This window comes from Acomys russatus, chromosome 27 (assembly GCF_903995435.1).
Source record: "Acomys russatus chromosome 27, mAcoRus1.1, whole genome shotgun sequence".
In the NCBI taxonomy this organism is placed as follows: domain Eukaryota; kingdom Metazoa; phylum Chordata; class Mammalia; order Rodentia; family Muridae; genus Acomys; species Acomys russatus.
In genome coordinates, this window is record NC_067163.1 from 47,829,311 (window position 1) to 47,847,113 (window position 17,803).

The 17,803-nt window shown below is 46.9% G+C and overlaps 1 protein-coding gene across 1 annotated transcript in view; it reads left to right on the forward strand.

Annotated features, from left to right (window-relative positions):
- Positions 1 to 17,152, forward strand: part of Sh3rf1 (SH3 domain containing ring finger 1) — a 159,436-nt gene extending 142,284 nt beyond the window's left edge. Inside the window, exons 10-11 of the mRNA XM_051169992.1 lie at positions 7,576 to 7,928; positions 16,826 to 17,152. Coding sequence (XP_051025949.1) covers positions 7,576 to 7,928; positions 16,826 to 16,994 — 522 coding nt within the window. The 3' untranslated portion in view covers positions 16,995 to 17,152. The remainder of the gene's footprint in view (positions 1 to 7,575; positions 7,929 to 16,825) is intronic.
- The last annotated feature ends 651 nt before the right edge of the window (positions 17,153 to 17,803 follow it).

The window sequence follows — 17,803 nt, forward strand, 5'->3', positions numbered from 1 at the left end:
GCGTGTTCCTCTTTTAACCCCAAGAGGGGAACCCGGTTTCCCTGGTATTGTCTGGCAACCACAGAGGACACCGCTGCCCTCTCCCCCCTGAAAAAAAAAAAACTTCTGGTAACATCTCATCTTCCATTTGATAATTAGAGCCAAACATACCCTTCTTGCCAATTGAATTGACCCTGATTTCAGATTCACCCAAATGGCTCAAATTATTCTTTTGCGCTTCAGCTGTTAGTTTTCTCTGTGTTGGAGGTGAGTCTGTCCTGATTCCCTCCTTTCCTCCAAGTCTGGCTTTGCTCTTCCTTTCCTCTTCCCTTCTGGTGCGCACATTAACGTCCCTACCTAAACCCCCGCCCCCCCATTCCCGCCGGGCAGGAGGTCTGCCTTCTTTTTGTTTCAGATGTAACTTTAAATAGTCCTTTTTCCTTAGAACTCTAGGAGTTTAAACTCATTCTGATTTTTCTTTTTCTTTCTTTTTTTTTTTTTTTTTTTTTTTTTTTTTTGCCTTCTTGCATTGTTATGGGTCATGCTGCGTTCTTTCTTTGTGCCTGGACCTTTTCCCTTGATCTTTTTGAACATGGCCTTTAAATTTTGGAGCCCATTATGCCACTCCTTAGGGGCTCACACCAGGTCCTTTAGAGGCCTCTCCATTTTCATCTGCAGGATCGTTTGCAGTTGTAGAATTCCATTTTGAGGGTCCTTCCGGTCTTCTTCCAACATTTTCCCTTTTGAACTGAGGGCTATGCAGATGTTCTCCTTAAACTTTTAAAAACTGGTTCTTTTAAATGTTAGCGCCCGCTTCTCTGAGGGAGCGCTTCTAAGTTCTCAGAATTTCTGCTCCTCTCCTCCTGTCTGGGTTCTCCTCCATAAGTGACAGGTTGATGAGAATTAAGGTCAGAGTTGCAGTTGGCCCTGCTTTCCGGCAGTTAAAGGGCGCGTGTGTGGGAGATGGGGGTGGTAGTTTGGTTGAGACTTGGGGTAGAGCTCTGGGTAGTTGTAGTGTGGTGGCCCTTGTTCATGCTTTCTCTACTTCTGAGGGTCATCCCCATCCACCAGGTACGGTCATTATCCCCATCTACCAGGTAGGGTCATCCCCATCCACCGGGCAGTGTCATCCCCATCCACCAGGCAGTGTCATCCCCATCCACCAGGCAGTGTCATCCCCATCCACCGAGCAGTGTCAAAACACCATCCACCAGGCAGTGTCATCCTCATCCACCAGGTAGGGTCATCCTCATCCACCGGGCAGTGTCATCCCCATCCACCAGGCAGTGTCATCTTCATCCACCAGGTAGGGTCATCCCCACCTACCAGGCAGTGTCATCCCCACCCACCAGGCAGTGTCATCCCCATCTACCAGGCAGGGTCGTCCCCATCCACCAGGCAGTGTCATCCCCATCCACCAGGCAGGGTCATCCCCACCTACCAGGCAGTGTCATCCCCATCCACCAGGCAGGTCATCCCCACCCACCAGACAGTGTCATCCCCATCCACCAGGCAGGTCATCCCTATCTACCAGGCAGTGTCATCCCCACCCACCAGACAGGGTCATCCCCACCCACCAGGCAGGTCATCCCCATCCACCGGGCAGTGTCATCCCCACCCACCAGACAGGGTCATCCCCACCCACCAGGCAGGTCATCCCCACCCACCAGGCAGGGTCATCCCCATCCACCGGGCAGTGTCATCCCCATCCACCAGGCAGTGCGCCTGGGGAGGGTACTGCTCTCCCTACACGGATTAGCAGTGGGCACCCCCCCCACCAGGGAGCCACAGTATAACTTGGTTGTACTTCCAGGTCTACTTGCACTCTCCCAACTGGGTCCATTCTTTGACTAGTAACTTATCTAGGAGTTCTCTCCCACAAAATCCCAGGGGAACAAGAAGCTGAACCCTAGCCAGCTTTGGTATGTTTACTGTATGCGATGATAAGCTCCTGAGTTGTTTTAAACATCATCTCCGTTGCTCCCTCACTGAAGCCCCAACCTTGCTGTCATTATTCCTCTGTCCACAGCATCCCTCCTCACTTCCTCTGTAGTCACCAGCTTTGCAGCTTTGTCTGGGCACTTTCTCCGTTTTCCTGTGATAAGACGGTGTGCGCCCATACCCAGCTTTTTGCCTGGGTGCTGGGGATGCAGGTCCTCACGTCTGTGCACATGGAGCTCTCACCTCTGCGTGCAGACATTTTTCTACCAGTGAGCCCCCTATTTCCAGGTGGTTGTCTCCCTTGGGGAGACCTCAGGCTTCTTGATCCAGACTTAAGTTTGAAGGCCTTTCCTGTAACCCTCATGTAGAACATCCTGTCCCTTAACGCCTTCTCCTCTGGCCTCTTCCGTGGCTTCTTTCCTGGTTATTTCTTTACTCTGGTGGTTTTCATTCCTTGCAGTTCTATTTTGCTGTCAAAAATAAAGCTTGCATGCATGCTTTCTTAGGGGTCAATAGACAGCTGCATTCTTGGTCTCTGCTCTTTTTGAGAGCTGGGACCAAACTTGGTCTTTAGAATCACTGTCTGTACACAGACTTCAGTTTGGAGATGTGGGAGAGAGGGAGTGGGGGAAGGTGAGGAGAGAGGGAGAGGGGCAGGTGGGGGGGGGGCTGCGAAAGAAGAGGGTACACCTGGTCTCATCATTCTGCAGAGCAGACTGTCATTCCCATCCCTTCTTTAGCACAATGACTTTAGGAGGGCTTTCTGAGCTTCTGGCAACGCGAATAATTAATTCCTACCTCATCTGGTTGCTGTGAAGACTAAATATGGAAGTCCCACTGATGGCATTCAACAAGACTCTTGAAACTGCTGGTGCTTAATCATCTCTAGAACTTCAGGAAGCTTCCTTCAAGGAGCCTTTCCTACCCCTCCATGTACCCCATAGCACCCCAGACTCGTCCCTTCCCTTGCTCGGTCCTCTGGCAGAGGACCTGTTGTACAGCCATGCTTGTTGGGTTAGGCACAATGCGTCCCAGGCACATCACCTTCCCAGAGCTGAGCACGATCTGCCTGCTTCCTGTTGGCCATTCAGAAATATTTGCTTAAATTATGGGTGACTATTTTTAGCCACGTGACTCAATATTTTTGAGATTCCCTACCAAAGGACAATGACTCTTGCACATTAGAAAACTAGCATATGAACTGTTGATCTGTGGGCCCCAGGAAGACTCTTGCCAGTTTCTCCATGTACCCTTAAAAGACAGGAAGGAAGAAAGGAAGGAAGGAAGGAAGGAAAGAAGGAAGGAAGGAAGGAATCAGGGATTGGGTCCAACATGTCTCTCTCACATGTCAGCAATGTGTTCTAATGAGTTCTGTGCTTGGCTTTGTTTCCTATGCTTTGGTGGAGTGGTGGAATTATCAGACTCTTTGGGGCTCTTACTGTGTCTAGCTAGCCCCCCAAATAACAAAGACAGAGACCTAGTGATTTATTAAAAAAAACAAAAAACAAAAACAAAAACAGCTTTAGCACAGTAACTGGACAGGTACTATTTAAACTAATTTTCTTTTCTTTTTTTAAATATATTTTATTAATTTATTCATATTACATCTCAATTGTTATCCCATCCCATGTATCCTCCCATTCCTCCCTCCCTCCTATTTTCCCCTTACTTACTCCCCTCCCCTAAGATTGTGACTGAGGGGGACCTCCTCCCACTGTATATGCTCATAGGGTATCAAGTCTCTTCTTGGTAGCCTGCTATCCTTCCTCTGAGTGCCACCAGGCCTCCCCATCCAGGGGAAGCTGCCTGTTTCCCAGCTGCCGTCCCAATAAGCCATCCTGTTTGGGATCCTTCAGGCCACGCCCTCCTTCTTCATCTTCTTCCTTCTCCTCCCTGGCTCTTTCTCCCCAGCCTGGTGGTCCCTACCTAAGACCCCCTACCCAAGAACCAAAGCCCCGCCCACCTCTATTCTGCCCAGCCACAGCTTCTCGCCTTTCTTTAAACCGCTCAGAGAATATTGGGGATCAAGCTTTGCACAGCATCGTTGGTGTACGTGAGAATGTGCTCTTGTGAACTGTGTGTGAGTTTCTATACAGGTGAAAGCCAGGCATCAGTCTCCAGTGTTGGCCCTCAAGAGCAATGGTTCTGTGGTCACTAGCCCCTTGAGGGTAAAAAAAGAACCCTTTCATAGGTGTGGCATACTTAATATCCTGCATATCAGATATTCACATCAATGATTCATGACTAGCAAAATTACAGTTATGAAGAAGCAATGAAATAATTTTATGTTTGGGGAGTGCTCAGCACAACATGAACTGTATTAAAGGGTCCCAGCATTAAGAAGGGTGAGAGCCACTGCTCTAGACCTGCCTTCCTTGTTTTTGAGATAGGATCGCTGATTGGCTCTGACCTTTCCCAGGCTAGGTTGGCCCTCAAGCTTCTGTGCTCCAGCTGTCTTCACCTTCCCGGACTAGCGTGCTTGGGGTTTACATGCCTTGTGAGGACTACACTCAGATCCTCGTGCCTGTGTGACCAGCACTTTGCTAACTTACTTTCCCCATAAGGCTAAACGAGTCTTTGTTTGGAGGCTAAATTTGAACAAGCCTGCATCCTACTTTGGATCTTCTTGTGTGCATCTCCCAAGCAGCTGCGGTGATAGGGTTGCATCACCAAATCCAACTGGAAACTGCTTCGCATATAAAAGTACCGCTGGCCATCGGCTGATTGGTTTTTGATCCAGATAACTTCCCTTTAGAAAAAAAAAATGTAATACTGTTTTAAATCATCAAATCTGAAATGACTCTAAAAACATCATTTCATCTGGGAATAGAAATCCACAGGAGATGAGTTATTAGGGTTCCCAGTAAAATATATACCCCATTTTTTTATATATGCTAACATTAACTCTTCTAAATCATTTACCGAAGTGTAGGCTATTCATTCTTTCATGTTTTCTTTTTCCCTGCCGTTGCGTTTTGAAATAAATAAAGGTGCCCTTAGATAATAAATGTCTGAACTTGCAAAATTCTCAAGTGGCGCATTGTTCTTCTAATAGAGAAAAACATCAGGATATGATATAAATAGCACAGCTCCTTGGCACTGGGGCCTCAGCTTTTCTGTCTTGGCACCCCCCCCCCGCCCCCTACCTCCTCTGCCTTCTGCTCCGTGGGTAGTCGGCATTGGTTGATGATGATAACACATCCCTTAGAAGTCATTAAAGTAAGTTGTGTTTAACGTGTTCAATCATTTCCAGTGAACCAAGTCGTCTCTCTTCTTAATCAGAAGCCGCTCCCCGAGCGCAAGTCGCTTATCCGATGCTCTTCCCGAGAGAGCCCAGATCTGAGCTCTTAGGCTGCATCTGTAGCTGGGTGTAGCTGGGGCTTCCTAAGCTTGTAATTTATCAACAGGCTGGATGTTCTCAGTCAGTCTGTGGGGTCCCGGGGATTAGACTGTGATTTCTCACATCATGACAAGAATAGTTAAACGCTGCATCTGGCAACCTTAGGAGTAGATGCAATCAAGACACCCCACACTTTTCCCCCAGCATAGATGCCCCCCACAAACAAGTGTAGCCACAGACTTGGGGATCAGGCTGCTTCACTGATGACTGTTTTACTTCCTCTGGATTTGGGGAACCAAAAACATTCCACCCTGACCTTCGATGACTGTTACTCATCACATCCCTTTATCTTACTCCCTTGCAGTATTTTCTTGGGTCTCTCCACTTCAGTGGTGCCTTACCCTGTCCCGAGGGATGAGTGAGATGCAGGGGTATGCACTGTACCGGGACTACACCCAAGCAGGTGATCCAAGTTTGTAGCATCATTTATTGCAATGTAGACTGTCCGATAAGAGAATGAAACCAAACCCAGCAAGATGAGTTGAGATCAGATGAAAACTGCAAGAGGCCCTTTCTCCATGTCGGGGAGGGCTAAGGAGCTGGAGGGCTCTGCTTACCTGTAGCCTAGCCCTGGAGATGACCGTAGCAACCACTTCCAGCCCCTCCCACTTTGCTTTTTCTATTTTCTAGCCCATAGAATACCACACACTCTAAACAATGTTTGTAAGTGGAGACTGCGCTGTCTCAGGGATACTTGCTCACCATCAGATGAGTGACCATTCCTGGCTCCTCCTGCTTTCTGCCGTTCTGCCTCTGGTGTAGATAGAGATTCACTCCCCAGTGGGATTTTTATTGAACCTGACTAACTCATATGACCAAGAAGAATCCCTCAGTGTCCATCCCATCTTCTTGTTCTTCTTATTCTTGTTCTTGTTCTTGTTCTTCTTCTTGTTCTTCTTGTTCTTGTTCTTGTTCTTCTTCTTCTTCTTCTTGTTCTTCTTGTTCTTGTTCTTGTTCTTGTTGTTCTTCTTCTTCTTCTTCTTCTTCTTCCTCTTCTTCTTCTAGATTTATTATGTATACAAATCTCATTATAGATGGTTGTGAGCCAACATGTGGTTGCTGGGAATTGAACTCATGACCTTTGGAAGAGCAGTCAGCGCTCTTAACCTCTTAGCCACCTCTCTAGCCCATGTCCCATCTTCTTTTGAACCCTTATTCCACGTCTCTGTTAGTGGGCTTTCATCCTAAAGAGACTCTTCTCTATGAAACATGGCATTTTCAGGCAGTGTTTCCTTTCAGGGGACTTAAGCTGACGTTTGAGTAAAACAGTGTCAGAGATTTGACGACGACGACAGTGTTAAAACCCTGGTGACTGGAAAGGATACTGGCAGATTTTGAGAATAAAGTGGTTAATTCAATATCTGGCTCCTTTCCCCCCTTCTAGTGCCAAAAAAGAAAGTGTCAAAAGAGACCAATTCAGGATGTGGTATAAGGCTGTTGGGGAGGAAAGCCTCTTATTGTGCAATTGCTTGCAAAAAATAAAGAAAAAGACATGAAGATACTGGTGCACTAAAGCTCTGTTTTTGGGGGTTTGCAATCAAGGAGGTACTTTCGCAGTACTTTGGCTTTTGTCGCTCTGGCTGGTTAAATTTAATCAAGGCTGTGACATGTAAGAAGCACTCTAGCCCTGGACTCCGATCAGAGCATCTTTGCTGAGAATGATAAGGCTCCAATGTGTTGATGTGGGGTCAAGTGTTGTCAGGCTCGTATTTAACTCAGCACACAGTTGGCCCGTGACAATAATCAGAGGACGGGCAGAAGCTCAGGAAATTAGACTCATAATCCGAAACTTCCACTGTGGTCTGCACATATCTATTTGTGCCTGTGCAGATGTCCGTGGACAGATTGTAGTTCTTGGCTCTCTTTCTACCGCAGGGGGTTTGGGGCTAGAACTCAGAGGCAAGCTCCTTTACCCCTTGAGCCGACTGCTTGCACTTTGATCAAAGTAAAATACAGATTGATTTAAAAAAAAATTTTTTTTTTAAATTTTACATCTTTTTAATCTGTTCATCTTGCCTCCCCAGTAGAAGATAGTAATAAACAAGAGAAATGTCCAACACAAACAGAAGCAGGCGGGAGAAGCAGTCACAAAAGGTCAGGTTAACTTCACACAAAGGCTACCCAATAGGTAATGAGTAACCACGACGCAACCAAAAAGGGAAAACGGAGTGCACTGCAGATTGCAGGAGCAATACCACAACTGCTGATCTCCAACTAATATCATGTTTCTTTTCTTTCTTTTTTTTCCCCCCCAGAAAGAAAAAAAGGGTCTATTGAAGCTGCTTTCTGGCGCCTCCACCAAACGTAAGCCCCGCGTCTCCCCTCCAGCCTCACCTACCCTGGATGTGGAGCTGGGAGCAGGGGAAGTGCCGTTGCAGGGAGCTGTGGGTCCTGAGTTGCCTCTAGGGGGCGGCCACGGCAGGGTGGGGTCGTGCCCCATGGATGGGGATGGCCCAGTAGCCACCGTGACAGCTGCCTTAGTGCAGGACGCTTTCCATCGGAAGACAAGCTCACTGGACTCCGCGGTTCCCATCGCTCCACCGCCTCGGCAGGCCTGTTCCTCCCTGGGTCCTGTCATGAATGAGTCCAGGCCTGTGGTTTGTGAAAGGTGAGCCCCACTTATCTCTCTGAGAGGAAATAAGAATGCAAATATCAAATCTTAGGCTGGACATTTTATTCTGATCTAGAAGATACAATTTTGTACAATGCCGAAACGATTAATGACATTCAAGCTCAGGCTTTATTTTATTTTATTTTATTTTATTTATTATTATGTAGACAGTATTCCACCTGCATGTGCACCTGGTGGCCAGAAGAGGGCACCAAATCTCATTACAGATGGTTGTGAACCACCATGTGGTAGCTGGGAATTGAACTCAGGATGTTTGGAAGAGCAGGCGGTGCTCTTAACCACTGAGCCATCTCTTCACTCTTTCTTTTTTTGCTCGCTACAGCAAACCGTTCACCTGGTCTCACACCAGCCTTTTCCCGTTGTCTCCAGTTAGCGGCTCTAGACTTATATCCACATGGTATCTGTCAGTCACTGTAATCCAGTGGTTGTCAACCTTCTTAACGCTGCGACCCTTTATTCAGTTCATGTTATGGTGACACCCCCTCCCAACCATAAATTTTCATTGCTACTTAATAACTATTTTTGCTACTGTAGGAATCGTAATGTAAATTTTTTGGAGATGGGGGGGCGGGTCCCAAAGGGGTCGCGACCCACAGGTTGAGAATGGCTAGAATCCTCTCTTTTTAGAGCTTACACTGTACCTGCTAGAGGTAAGGCTCCCAGCCCAGAGATCTCCTGAGCCGGAAGAACGGTGTAGGTTCAGAGAGCTCCTTTGGTTCATACATTCAGAATAATGACCATTCTTACAGTGATTTAGGCTTTGCACAGTGCTTACAAGTGGGAGTTCTGTTTCATGCAGCTGTGGGGTGGGCGGGTGTCTAGGCCCGCATTAAGGAAGGAAACATACTTAATACGACACATGTCTACCAGGATTATAAAGCCTAGAAAGTTAACAGCTCCTCGTTACCCAAGAGAAGTCACACAGTACACTCAACTTACTGCAGTTTTCATATGATGTAAACATTTAAGCCTCACCTGTTTTCTTGTTTCTGAACACGTCACTCTCCCTAGACTTGAAGTCCCTAGACTTGAGCTTTGTAAGATAAACAGACTTCTGGTTTCTTAGAAGTATTCCTTTTGGTTGGCACTCTCCGTGTTGCAGGGCTGGTGAGAGTGGTACTCATCTCCTGTTGCCCTGGCTAGTCTCAAACTCCTAAACTTGAGTAGCCTCCGTCCGCCTCAGCCTGCCAAGTGGCCGCCTCAGCCTGCCAAGTGGCCAGCACTGCTGGTGTGTACCGCCACGCCTGCCTATGTGTTGTAGATTGGAGATTTTTTTTTTTTTACAGTGAAATGTTATACTTTAACGCAGGCTGGAGAGAATGGCCCAGCAGTTGTAAGTAAGTACTCACTGTTCTTGCCGAAGATCCAAGCTCAGTCACCAGCCCCAGGGCAACTGATGCCTCTGGCTCCTTCCTGCAGTCCTGTGTACACACCCATACACAGTCTCATACACATAAATATTAAACAACAACAACAACCAAACAAAATGACTTAAATTCACTTTCCCTTTGTATTTCTAACAGAATTATATGAACATTTGTAAACCATGAAAGTGGAGAATAAACATCGAACAGCCTATGTTTATAAGGTGTACTTTAGTATGCATGTTTCATAAAGAGATCAAATAATTCTCTGTAGTCCTGACTGACATAAAGCCAGTTTTGAAAGGACACATTACCCTAACAATGTTCCCTCCCTACACACAAGTCCTTCTGTGTTTGCACTTATCCATTGTGCCACTCCACAGAGCTTTGAAACCGAGTCCTGGCTTCGCTTCGCTTTGATTCTGGAGTCAGCCTTTCTCCTGAGCTCCACTGCTGCTTTCCAGGCACAGCGCCTCCTGTCCCTGGAGCTAGGCCAGTTACTTGTGTACTTACTTTCAGGCACAAAGGCTCGCTCTCTCCCTCCAGGCATTGATCTACAAGTTTCCCTCATGCCCCGAGGCCCTTTACTCTCCCCCCCCCCCCCCCCCCCCCCGAATTCTCCCCACCCCCAGTCCTTTGTAGAATCTGTGTGGCTGTTCGCTGGTTCGCTTTGCCCGCATTCTCCCTGGGCCTTGGCTGGACACCGTTGCCTGATTGCCACCCCCATTATGCATTCCTTTTCAATCGCCAGATGTCCTTGATCTCTGTGTCTTCTGCATTCCTGTTCTTTTCTTAAAAAAAAAAAAAAAAAAGCTCTTTCTAACAGCAGGCTCTGCCTTTCAGGCCATCTGAAAGGCGAGCCACTAGCCAGACAGGTGATGGCGTTTTGGGAATGAGGGAGGCACATTGGAGAGGGAACATGTAAGAATTTAATGACGGGACAGATGGACAGGGGCACTCTGGAAATCTCTGGCAGGTTTTTATATAGCCATTTCAATTTTTAGGAGCGGGAAGGGGGTCCTTAGAAAAGATTTCAGTCCAACTTTATGTTTTTATAATCCATATGCTCAATGGAATATTAAATGTAATAGCCAGCCCCAGCCGCTCTCCATAGCACTTTGCCTTCACACAGTGGTGGTAATGGTATTTATTTAACTTGGATGCTTAAGTCTGCCTGACTGTAAAAAAAAAAAAAAAAAAAAAAAAATGGGAAACTGGTGTGGCGAAGCGGTCAGTTATGCAAGTGTGTCATTTAGGGGTTACCTGGTTGCATATTTTAAAACTTCCAACAGGAGGAGAAACATGTGGTTCAGAAAGCACCTGAGTGCTTCATCCCTTTGCACACAAGGTACAGGGCTGAGGCAGCACTGGCCTTGGCAGAATGCAGTAGCTTGGGGTTTTCTGTGTGGGACTTTGTCTAAGGAATTTCCAGGAAAACATGTTTCAGAGTGTTAGGGCAGAATGAGCCCACATTCATCTGCAGAATGCAGCAGGGGCACGCGGAACGTCCCCTGTCCCACCGCAACCCTATTTCATAAATCACCAGAGCGGGAGGCAGCTCGCCGCTGTCACTGGAAAGGAGCAGCCGGTCACATGACACGAAGAGGCGCAGTCTCATAACGAGGAAGGATGAACCTTGAAGTGTGTTGACAGGTCTTGGTGTCAGCTGAGAGAAAGTCTCCTGGGAAACAAAGGGATTCTTTTGTGTTTGTGTGTGTGTGAGAGAGAGAGACAGAGACAGAGAGTGCTGCAGAAAACAAGCAAGAAATAGAACGAGTATCCTGGAGGCAGAGGATGTGTATAATTGATGACAGCCGAAATAATAGAACAAATATATTTAGGCTCTGTTTTTAGAAGGACTGAGGAAAAATAATTGGGAAATTGCAAAGTGAAAGCAGAAAGAAAATATTTCAGAGAAGATGGACAATAAAAGTGCGTGTGACATTTCACATGCGTGTCCCCCCCTACTCCCTCCCACACACACAGGGGGTAGGGGTGGCGGGCTTAGGAAAGCATAGTTGGACACCTTTCCCTTTGTGTATTTTAAAAGTTTAGGAATTAAAGCAGTAACCACAAACCCTAAATTGGAAAAGAGGCCATGGTCTTTAATCAGGGATTAAACTAGCGTACGTAGAAACATACAAATTGGATAGTGGTAGATTTATAGCAAGGCAGTCGGGCTTAGCCAGTGTGATTAATGTTTTTAGACTTTGCACACGATACAAAGCCAGCTAGTATGGTTTTGCCAGTAAAATACTTAATTGGATATTAGATTGCTGTGGCAACTGGCAGGAAGCAGTGAATGGTTACTCACCCGGACCGGGTTGATAGAGTGCTTCTCAGAGTCACAGGAGGACGCCTTGCGGTCATATGGGAGGGGGAGGGGGGTTGGGGGAGGACGAATTGCGATCATATGGGGTGCGGGGAGTGGGGGGGGGAGGGTGCCAGGGTGGGACTAGAGATGACAACATGTGAACAACAGAGAAGCCAATGAGGTCAGAAAAAAAAAAAAGTTGACAAATAGAAAACTTTCTACTAACAGAAGATTGCCAGTGCCTACCCAGATGGGTGTTAGAATGCCACGGCACACACTGGAAGGGCGGCATTGTCTATGCCGTGTTTTCTTCATACCACAACAGGAATCTATTTCTCCTGGTCCATGCATGTGCCTATCATAGCCACCTACAGCTGAACCCAGCCAAACGTGTATGCTTTGTTCAAAGAGACCAATGTACTTTCTCACAACCAGAATGCCTCTTGGCCTTTCTCTCTCTTCTCCTCCTCTCTCCTTTCTCCCCTTCCCCTCTCCCCATATAGACCCTACCCCTGCTCTCTTGCATTTTCACAGTCGCTCGCTCTCTTTGTCTCACCTTATTTTTACTAATATTTCCATTATTTTTAGTTATTGAATCATCCCATTTTTTTTTAATTGTGTAAAATATGGTTAATCCAGAGCCAGACATAATGCAGAGTGTGAGGTATCTTGGAACACTCAGTCCTAGTTGGGATGTCACCATCAAATCTCTCCCATGGGGGCTCAGGAAACCCTCAGGAGGCAGAAAGAATGGAAGAGCCAGAGTGGATGGGGGACACCAGCAGAAGGAACTGCTGTAAACAGAACTCGCAGAGACTGAGGCAGCATGCCCAGGGCGTGTATGGGCAGACACCAGGTCCTCTGCATATATTTTATAGCTTCCGGTTTAATGTTTTTTTCTATGGGATTCCTGAGTGTACAAACAAGCGGGTCCCCGACTTTAGTGCCTTCTCTTGGACTCTTTTCCGTCTGTGTGTTTGTCTTACTCAAACTCTGATGTGTTAGTTTTTGTTTTACCTTACTAAATTTTGTTTTGTGGTATCTTAGTATTAACCCTTAGGTAGCCTTTTCTAGTGACGCACAGAAAAGGGTGGGGGGCGGGGGGGGCTGGCTCTGAGTGAGAGTGGAGGTGAAAAGGAACTGAAACAGCAGAGGAAGAGGAAACTATAACCATGATATACTGTGTGAGAATAGAATCTATTTTTCAAGAAAAGGAAACATAAAATATAGCTACAATTCTCCACTGTTCAAAAGTCCCGACTGCCTTTGTGTTGGGCATTCCTCACTGCCCCTCTCTAGCCCGGATGTTTCTTCATCCCACACTGAAACTGCATCATTCGCAGCATCCCCGCCCCTCCCTGTTTCTTCCCCTTTCTGTAGCGCCCCCCCTGCCCCCCCCCCCCCCCGTTCTGCTTTCTCTCCGCATGATGGTTTCATATCAGTGGAATGCTAGTATAGCTTTCCTTTCTCCTGTGGCTCTTTCAGCATGCTTTCAGGGCTCCCCCTTGTTATAGCATGTGTGAGAATTTCATTATTTTAAATCTTCATTTATTTATTTTTTTTAAAGAACATTGTACTTTTAAAAAATGCCTACTATGTGATTAGATATGTTATTCATTCAAATGTGCTTGGCCACATGAGGCAGATAGAATGCATTCGGGATCACCTCACCCCACAAGTCGAGAACAAATGAGACAGGAACACAGATGGTAAAAAATACATTGTGGACTGTGCTAAGTGCCGTGAGAAAGGCACATGGGGGTCCCCTGGGATTTAGTCAAGCATGAAATTACTTCCAGCCACGGGGCTAGAGGTTTCACAGGGGAGATTTGGAGCCAAGTCGAGGTAGATTGATAGGGTGTGGATGGGCAGAGTTCTTGTCAAAGAAATTCCCAAATGCAAGGAGGGAGCTGCGTGAGCCAATATGTGGAGTCGGAGAAGTGAGACTGTATCTGAAGAGACACAGGCTTCTGGGAGTGTTTGGAATGTTCGTAGCAGCTATAAAGCAGGATTAAGGCGACATCATTGAGGGCTTTGGGTAGCAGTGTGAGGGTTAGCCTTACAGGCACCGAGAGCGCGTTAATGGTTTTTCACCGTGGGTACCTGCTGATGGAGTTACTGAATATGAATATTGGAGGGGTGTGTGTGTGTGTGTGTGTGTGTGTGTGTGTGTGTACGTACGGACGGACGTACGTCCTGGGGACAAGAAGAAGGCTAAGCACAGTGCGGCTGTCCACCAGGGTGGCAAGGATGACAGTGGGGAGGACTGATTGGGGTCAGCTTTTGCTTTTTCGAGACAGGGTTTCTCTGTGTAATAGCCCTGGCTGTGCTGTCCTGGAACTCTCTTTGTAGACTAGGCTAGCCTCAAATTCACATCTATCCGCCTGCGTCTGCACCCTGAGTGCTGGATTAAAGGCTTTGGGTGCAGCTTTTGAAGATGGCACCACAGATGCCGGAGAGTGTAGCTTTGGTTCAATACGTTCAGAAGTGCCCAGGGTCCGTCTTCACTCAAAGCGTCTTCACTCAAAGCGGGGCGTAAAGGCACCGAGGCAGAGCGTGGGCGGGGCAGCAGGTGTAAGGGCCTTCGCAGCTGCGCCTTACATCTGTTTGTTGGTCTCTGTAAATACTCCGCTTGGCAGAGGTTGGTGGTGCCTGAGCTCACTGGGCCGTCCCGCCAGCGTTTGGCTCTCTGGAGCTGTGTGAGAAGTCTCAGCACAAACCACTTGGTAAGGCCCGAGGCCAAGGTCTGAGCTGGAAGGCTTCTAAAGTGGAGTCTCTCGCCGCCGCTGCACCTGGCAGTCCTCACACAATGCGATGCGTTCTTGTCACAGTTTCCGTTATGCGCATGGCTTCTCGCTCCGCCCCTCCCCTCCGCCTCGAGGTCTATAACTTAGCAATGAAAATGTGCTCCCACTGGGAACTTGGCAGGGAGATTATGTTCTTAGCCCAGCAGCCATTCTAGTTGGGGGGGGGGGGTGCGTTTCTAACAAAATTGGTTTAGTGCATTTTTATAAAATGCAAATATTAATCTAATTCACTTCAAGCTTTTTTTTTTAAACGATTCTTGGTTCCATTTTACCTTAAAGCAGCTAGCAGACTGCCAGTCAGAAATGTATCTCGTGAGAGATCTACCAAGGATATGCTTTCAGCCAGTGGTACATTTTCCTCCAGAACTGCAAAGCTTTGCTTAAATTTTAACTTGCCCCAAATGGCAACTACATCATTGCTTTTTTTTATGTGGATATTTAGCCTGTTGGCACCAGACCTGAGAAATCACATCTGGGTTCTTCCTCTAGCTTGCTCCACAATGAAGTTGTTAGCTTACTTCTAAAGAAGTCAGTGAAAGGGTTCCAAAAGCTCTGTGTCATTCTGAAGTGTGTGAGCACTCAGTGCCAGGACGGTCGTTAGCTTGTGGCCTGAGTTCACTTGCTAAGTGTGGGCTAGCCCACTCCTTAAAATTCCCCCTCGAGACCCCTGTGCACTACTGAGTAAAGTGCATGCGTGAAGTAGAAGCTGACATTGTGGGGTTAAGCTATATGTGTCACTGCACCGAGGACATCACTCTTATAAATCTCATTATACTGATTGACCGATTATGGAACATAATGTCTGGTTCATTGTAGCCCCGTTCTCCGGGCAAGGGAACTGAGTCAGTGTTAGCTGGCTCCAAGTTAAAATGCACTGAGTGGCCATAAGGACTCTGTCGGTCCCCTGTCACCCACAGTGCCTTGCTTTTCCCCCTGTTCTGCACTTGGTTTGATCTCATCTGCAGACTCTGAGCTGCCTGAACCTTTCCTAGGAAGATAAACCAGCCCAGTTGCTCTGCTTTTGCCGGAGACCTTGGAAGGCAAATTGGTCCCTGTGCCCCAGGGAGCTGAGTAATTGTTGGACCACTACTTAGCTTTTGTGAGAAAAAACAAAAAAAAAACGAGACCACTTGCTGTGGTCTTTTCTAATGTGGGTGGATTCTGGCTTTTATGGAACAGGGGGTTGGAGGGAGAACCAGGCAATAAAGATGCTTGTGTGGGGCTGGAGGGCCCAGTGTTAAGGCAAGCTCCTTCATGTCACTGTTGACTGGTTTTGGAAAGAGACCCTTGTGTGGTGCCTCATTAGCCTTTCCAGCTGATTTCCCCAGTCTTTGGTTACCCGGCCTCAGAAATCACACTGTCACTTTTGCGCAGGACATCCCTAGGCATTGTAGGAGGAACTGTCCAAGCATGAGAATAGTACGGCTACCACAAGCCACCACCGCCAACCATTTTGATTGGGAAAAGCAAGAGGAAGGAGAAAGATGATGTCTAGTGGAGGAAAGACTCGGGGGGAGGCGGGAGGGACAGAACCCCAAAATAAGTCACCTCCACCTTCATTTCTTAGTTCCTAATCATAATCCTGCATTAGAGACCGAGGCATCGGGACAGGATAGGTGATGCCAACCCACAGGGCTGTGGGGCACTTAACTGCTGGCTACACCTCTTTCCACACACATCTGCCTTGAGAACTAAGGACAAGCGAATAGATGAGGAGAAGAGGAGATTGGAAGAGCAGCATCATGGCTGGTCACAGTGGACAAAGTTTGAACCCACAGCTTTCTACTCTCTGTGTAGACCTTGGGACCTTCTTCCCAATGGAAGACTTGCCTATGTAGGACAGACAAACTGCCTCCTGGATAACAAATACAGTATAAGGGATTCAGAAGGCGTTCTTACAGATCTAGTCCTAGGCAGCAAGCCTGACACCTCACCACTCTGGCTCACGGTGTGGACACAGAGCAGACTCCACACAGCATGTGTAGAAAGCAAGTCATCGCTTGGTCACCTCCTCCCTCTCTCAGAAGTCAAATCTATTTGCCTCTTCCTAGGGTAGAGGGTAGGACAGAAATGGTTCCCGTATTAAGAATCCATACAAAATATATCCTTAAGTAGAGCTAAAATACAAATAGTGGAAGCAGACAACCATGCCCCTCCCTATGTAGATAACTCAACCGCACTTGTTTGGCTATCACTGGTGGATTAAAGTGAATTATCTAGATTCAGTCTTTGTTAATTCTAAGCCTGCTAAATAGAAAATCAGTGTATTTTGGGTTGTATGAAGCCATGTGAATTCACGTGTAATCTGTTCTTGTCAAGGGACTGAACAGACTGATGGCACGCCATTTTTTTTGTTGGTGATCTGAACAGTCTACTTCTCTTTTGTAGGCACAGGGTGGTGGTTTCCTACCCTCCTCAGAGCGAGGCAGAACTGGAACTCAAAGAAGGAGATATTGTGTTTGTTCATAAGAAACGCGAAGATGGCTGGTTCAAAGGCACATTACAAAGAAATGGGAAGACGGGCCTTTTCCCAGGGAGCTTTGTGGAAAACATCTGAAGAGACTCAACACGGAGAAAGCTTAATGCCACGTCGCATGACTAAAAGAGCACAAAGCTGTTTCATAGAAAGAGCACATCTGTGGCTTCGCAGATCTTCACAAGCTGAGCAGAGGATGGGCACATGACTCCAGAGTCCTGGCCTGGGTTCCCCAGCAGGCGGCCCGTGCCTGTGTGCGTTCTGTCACTCTGGGCTCTGATGTGTAGTGTGCCTTGTACTGTCTACTGGACTATACAGATAAATGTCTTTTTTTTTTTTTTAAAGATGTATAACTAAATGGACAATTGTTTACAAGGCTTAACTAATTTATTTGCTTTTTAAAAACTTGAACTTTCTTGTAATAGCAAATTCTTTGGATTATGATTTTTTAAAAAAAATATTAATTTATGAAATGACAGTTGAGGAGAAGCTGGGTTCATTCCTGTCTGTTGAAAGCAAGAGATTTTTTTTGACATAGGATTCATCTCCCTCTCCCCTGCTCACTGCCCTCCTCCCCTGTTATAATTTGTTTATTTTAGACAAAAAATGCCAGTTTTCCAAACAGACAAGTGAATCAGGACCAGTAAGGACCCAGGACAAAGGCTCCGGCTAGAAGAGGTAGTGGAGCCCCCGTCTGTCAGCCTTGATCAGAAACCAGCCTGAAGACCTAGTCCTCGATTTCATTTTATGGGTTTTTCATTTCCCTAGGATGAAATGGGTAAAGTGAGAAGGAAAATAAAGCACAACCGCTGCCTGACGGTGCACGTTCATTTGCTGGCACGAGCAGCCCAATGCATTGGTTGGAAAGTAAGAGAAATCCACAAATTGTA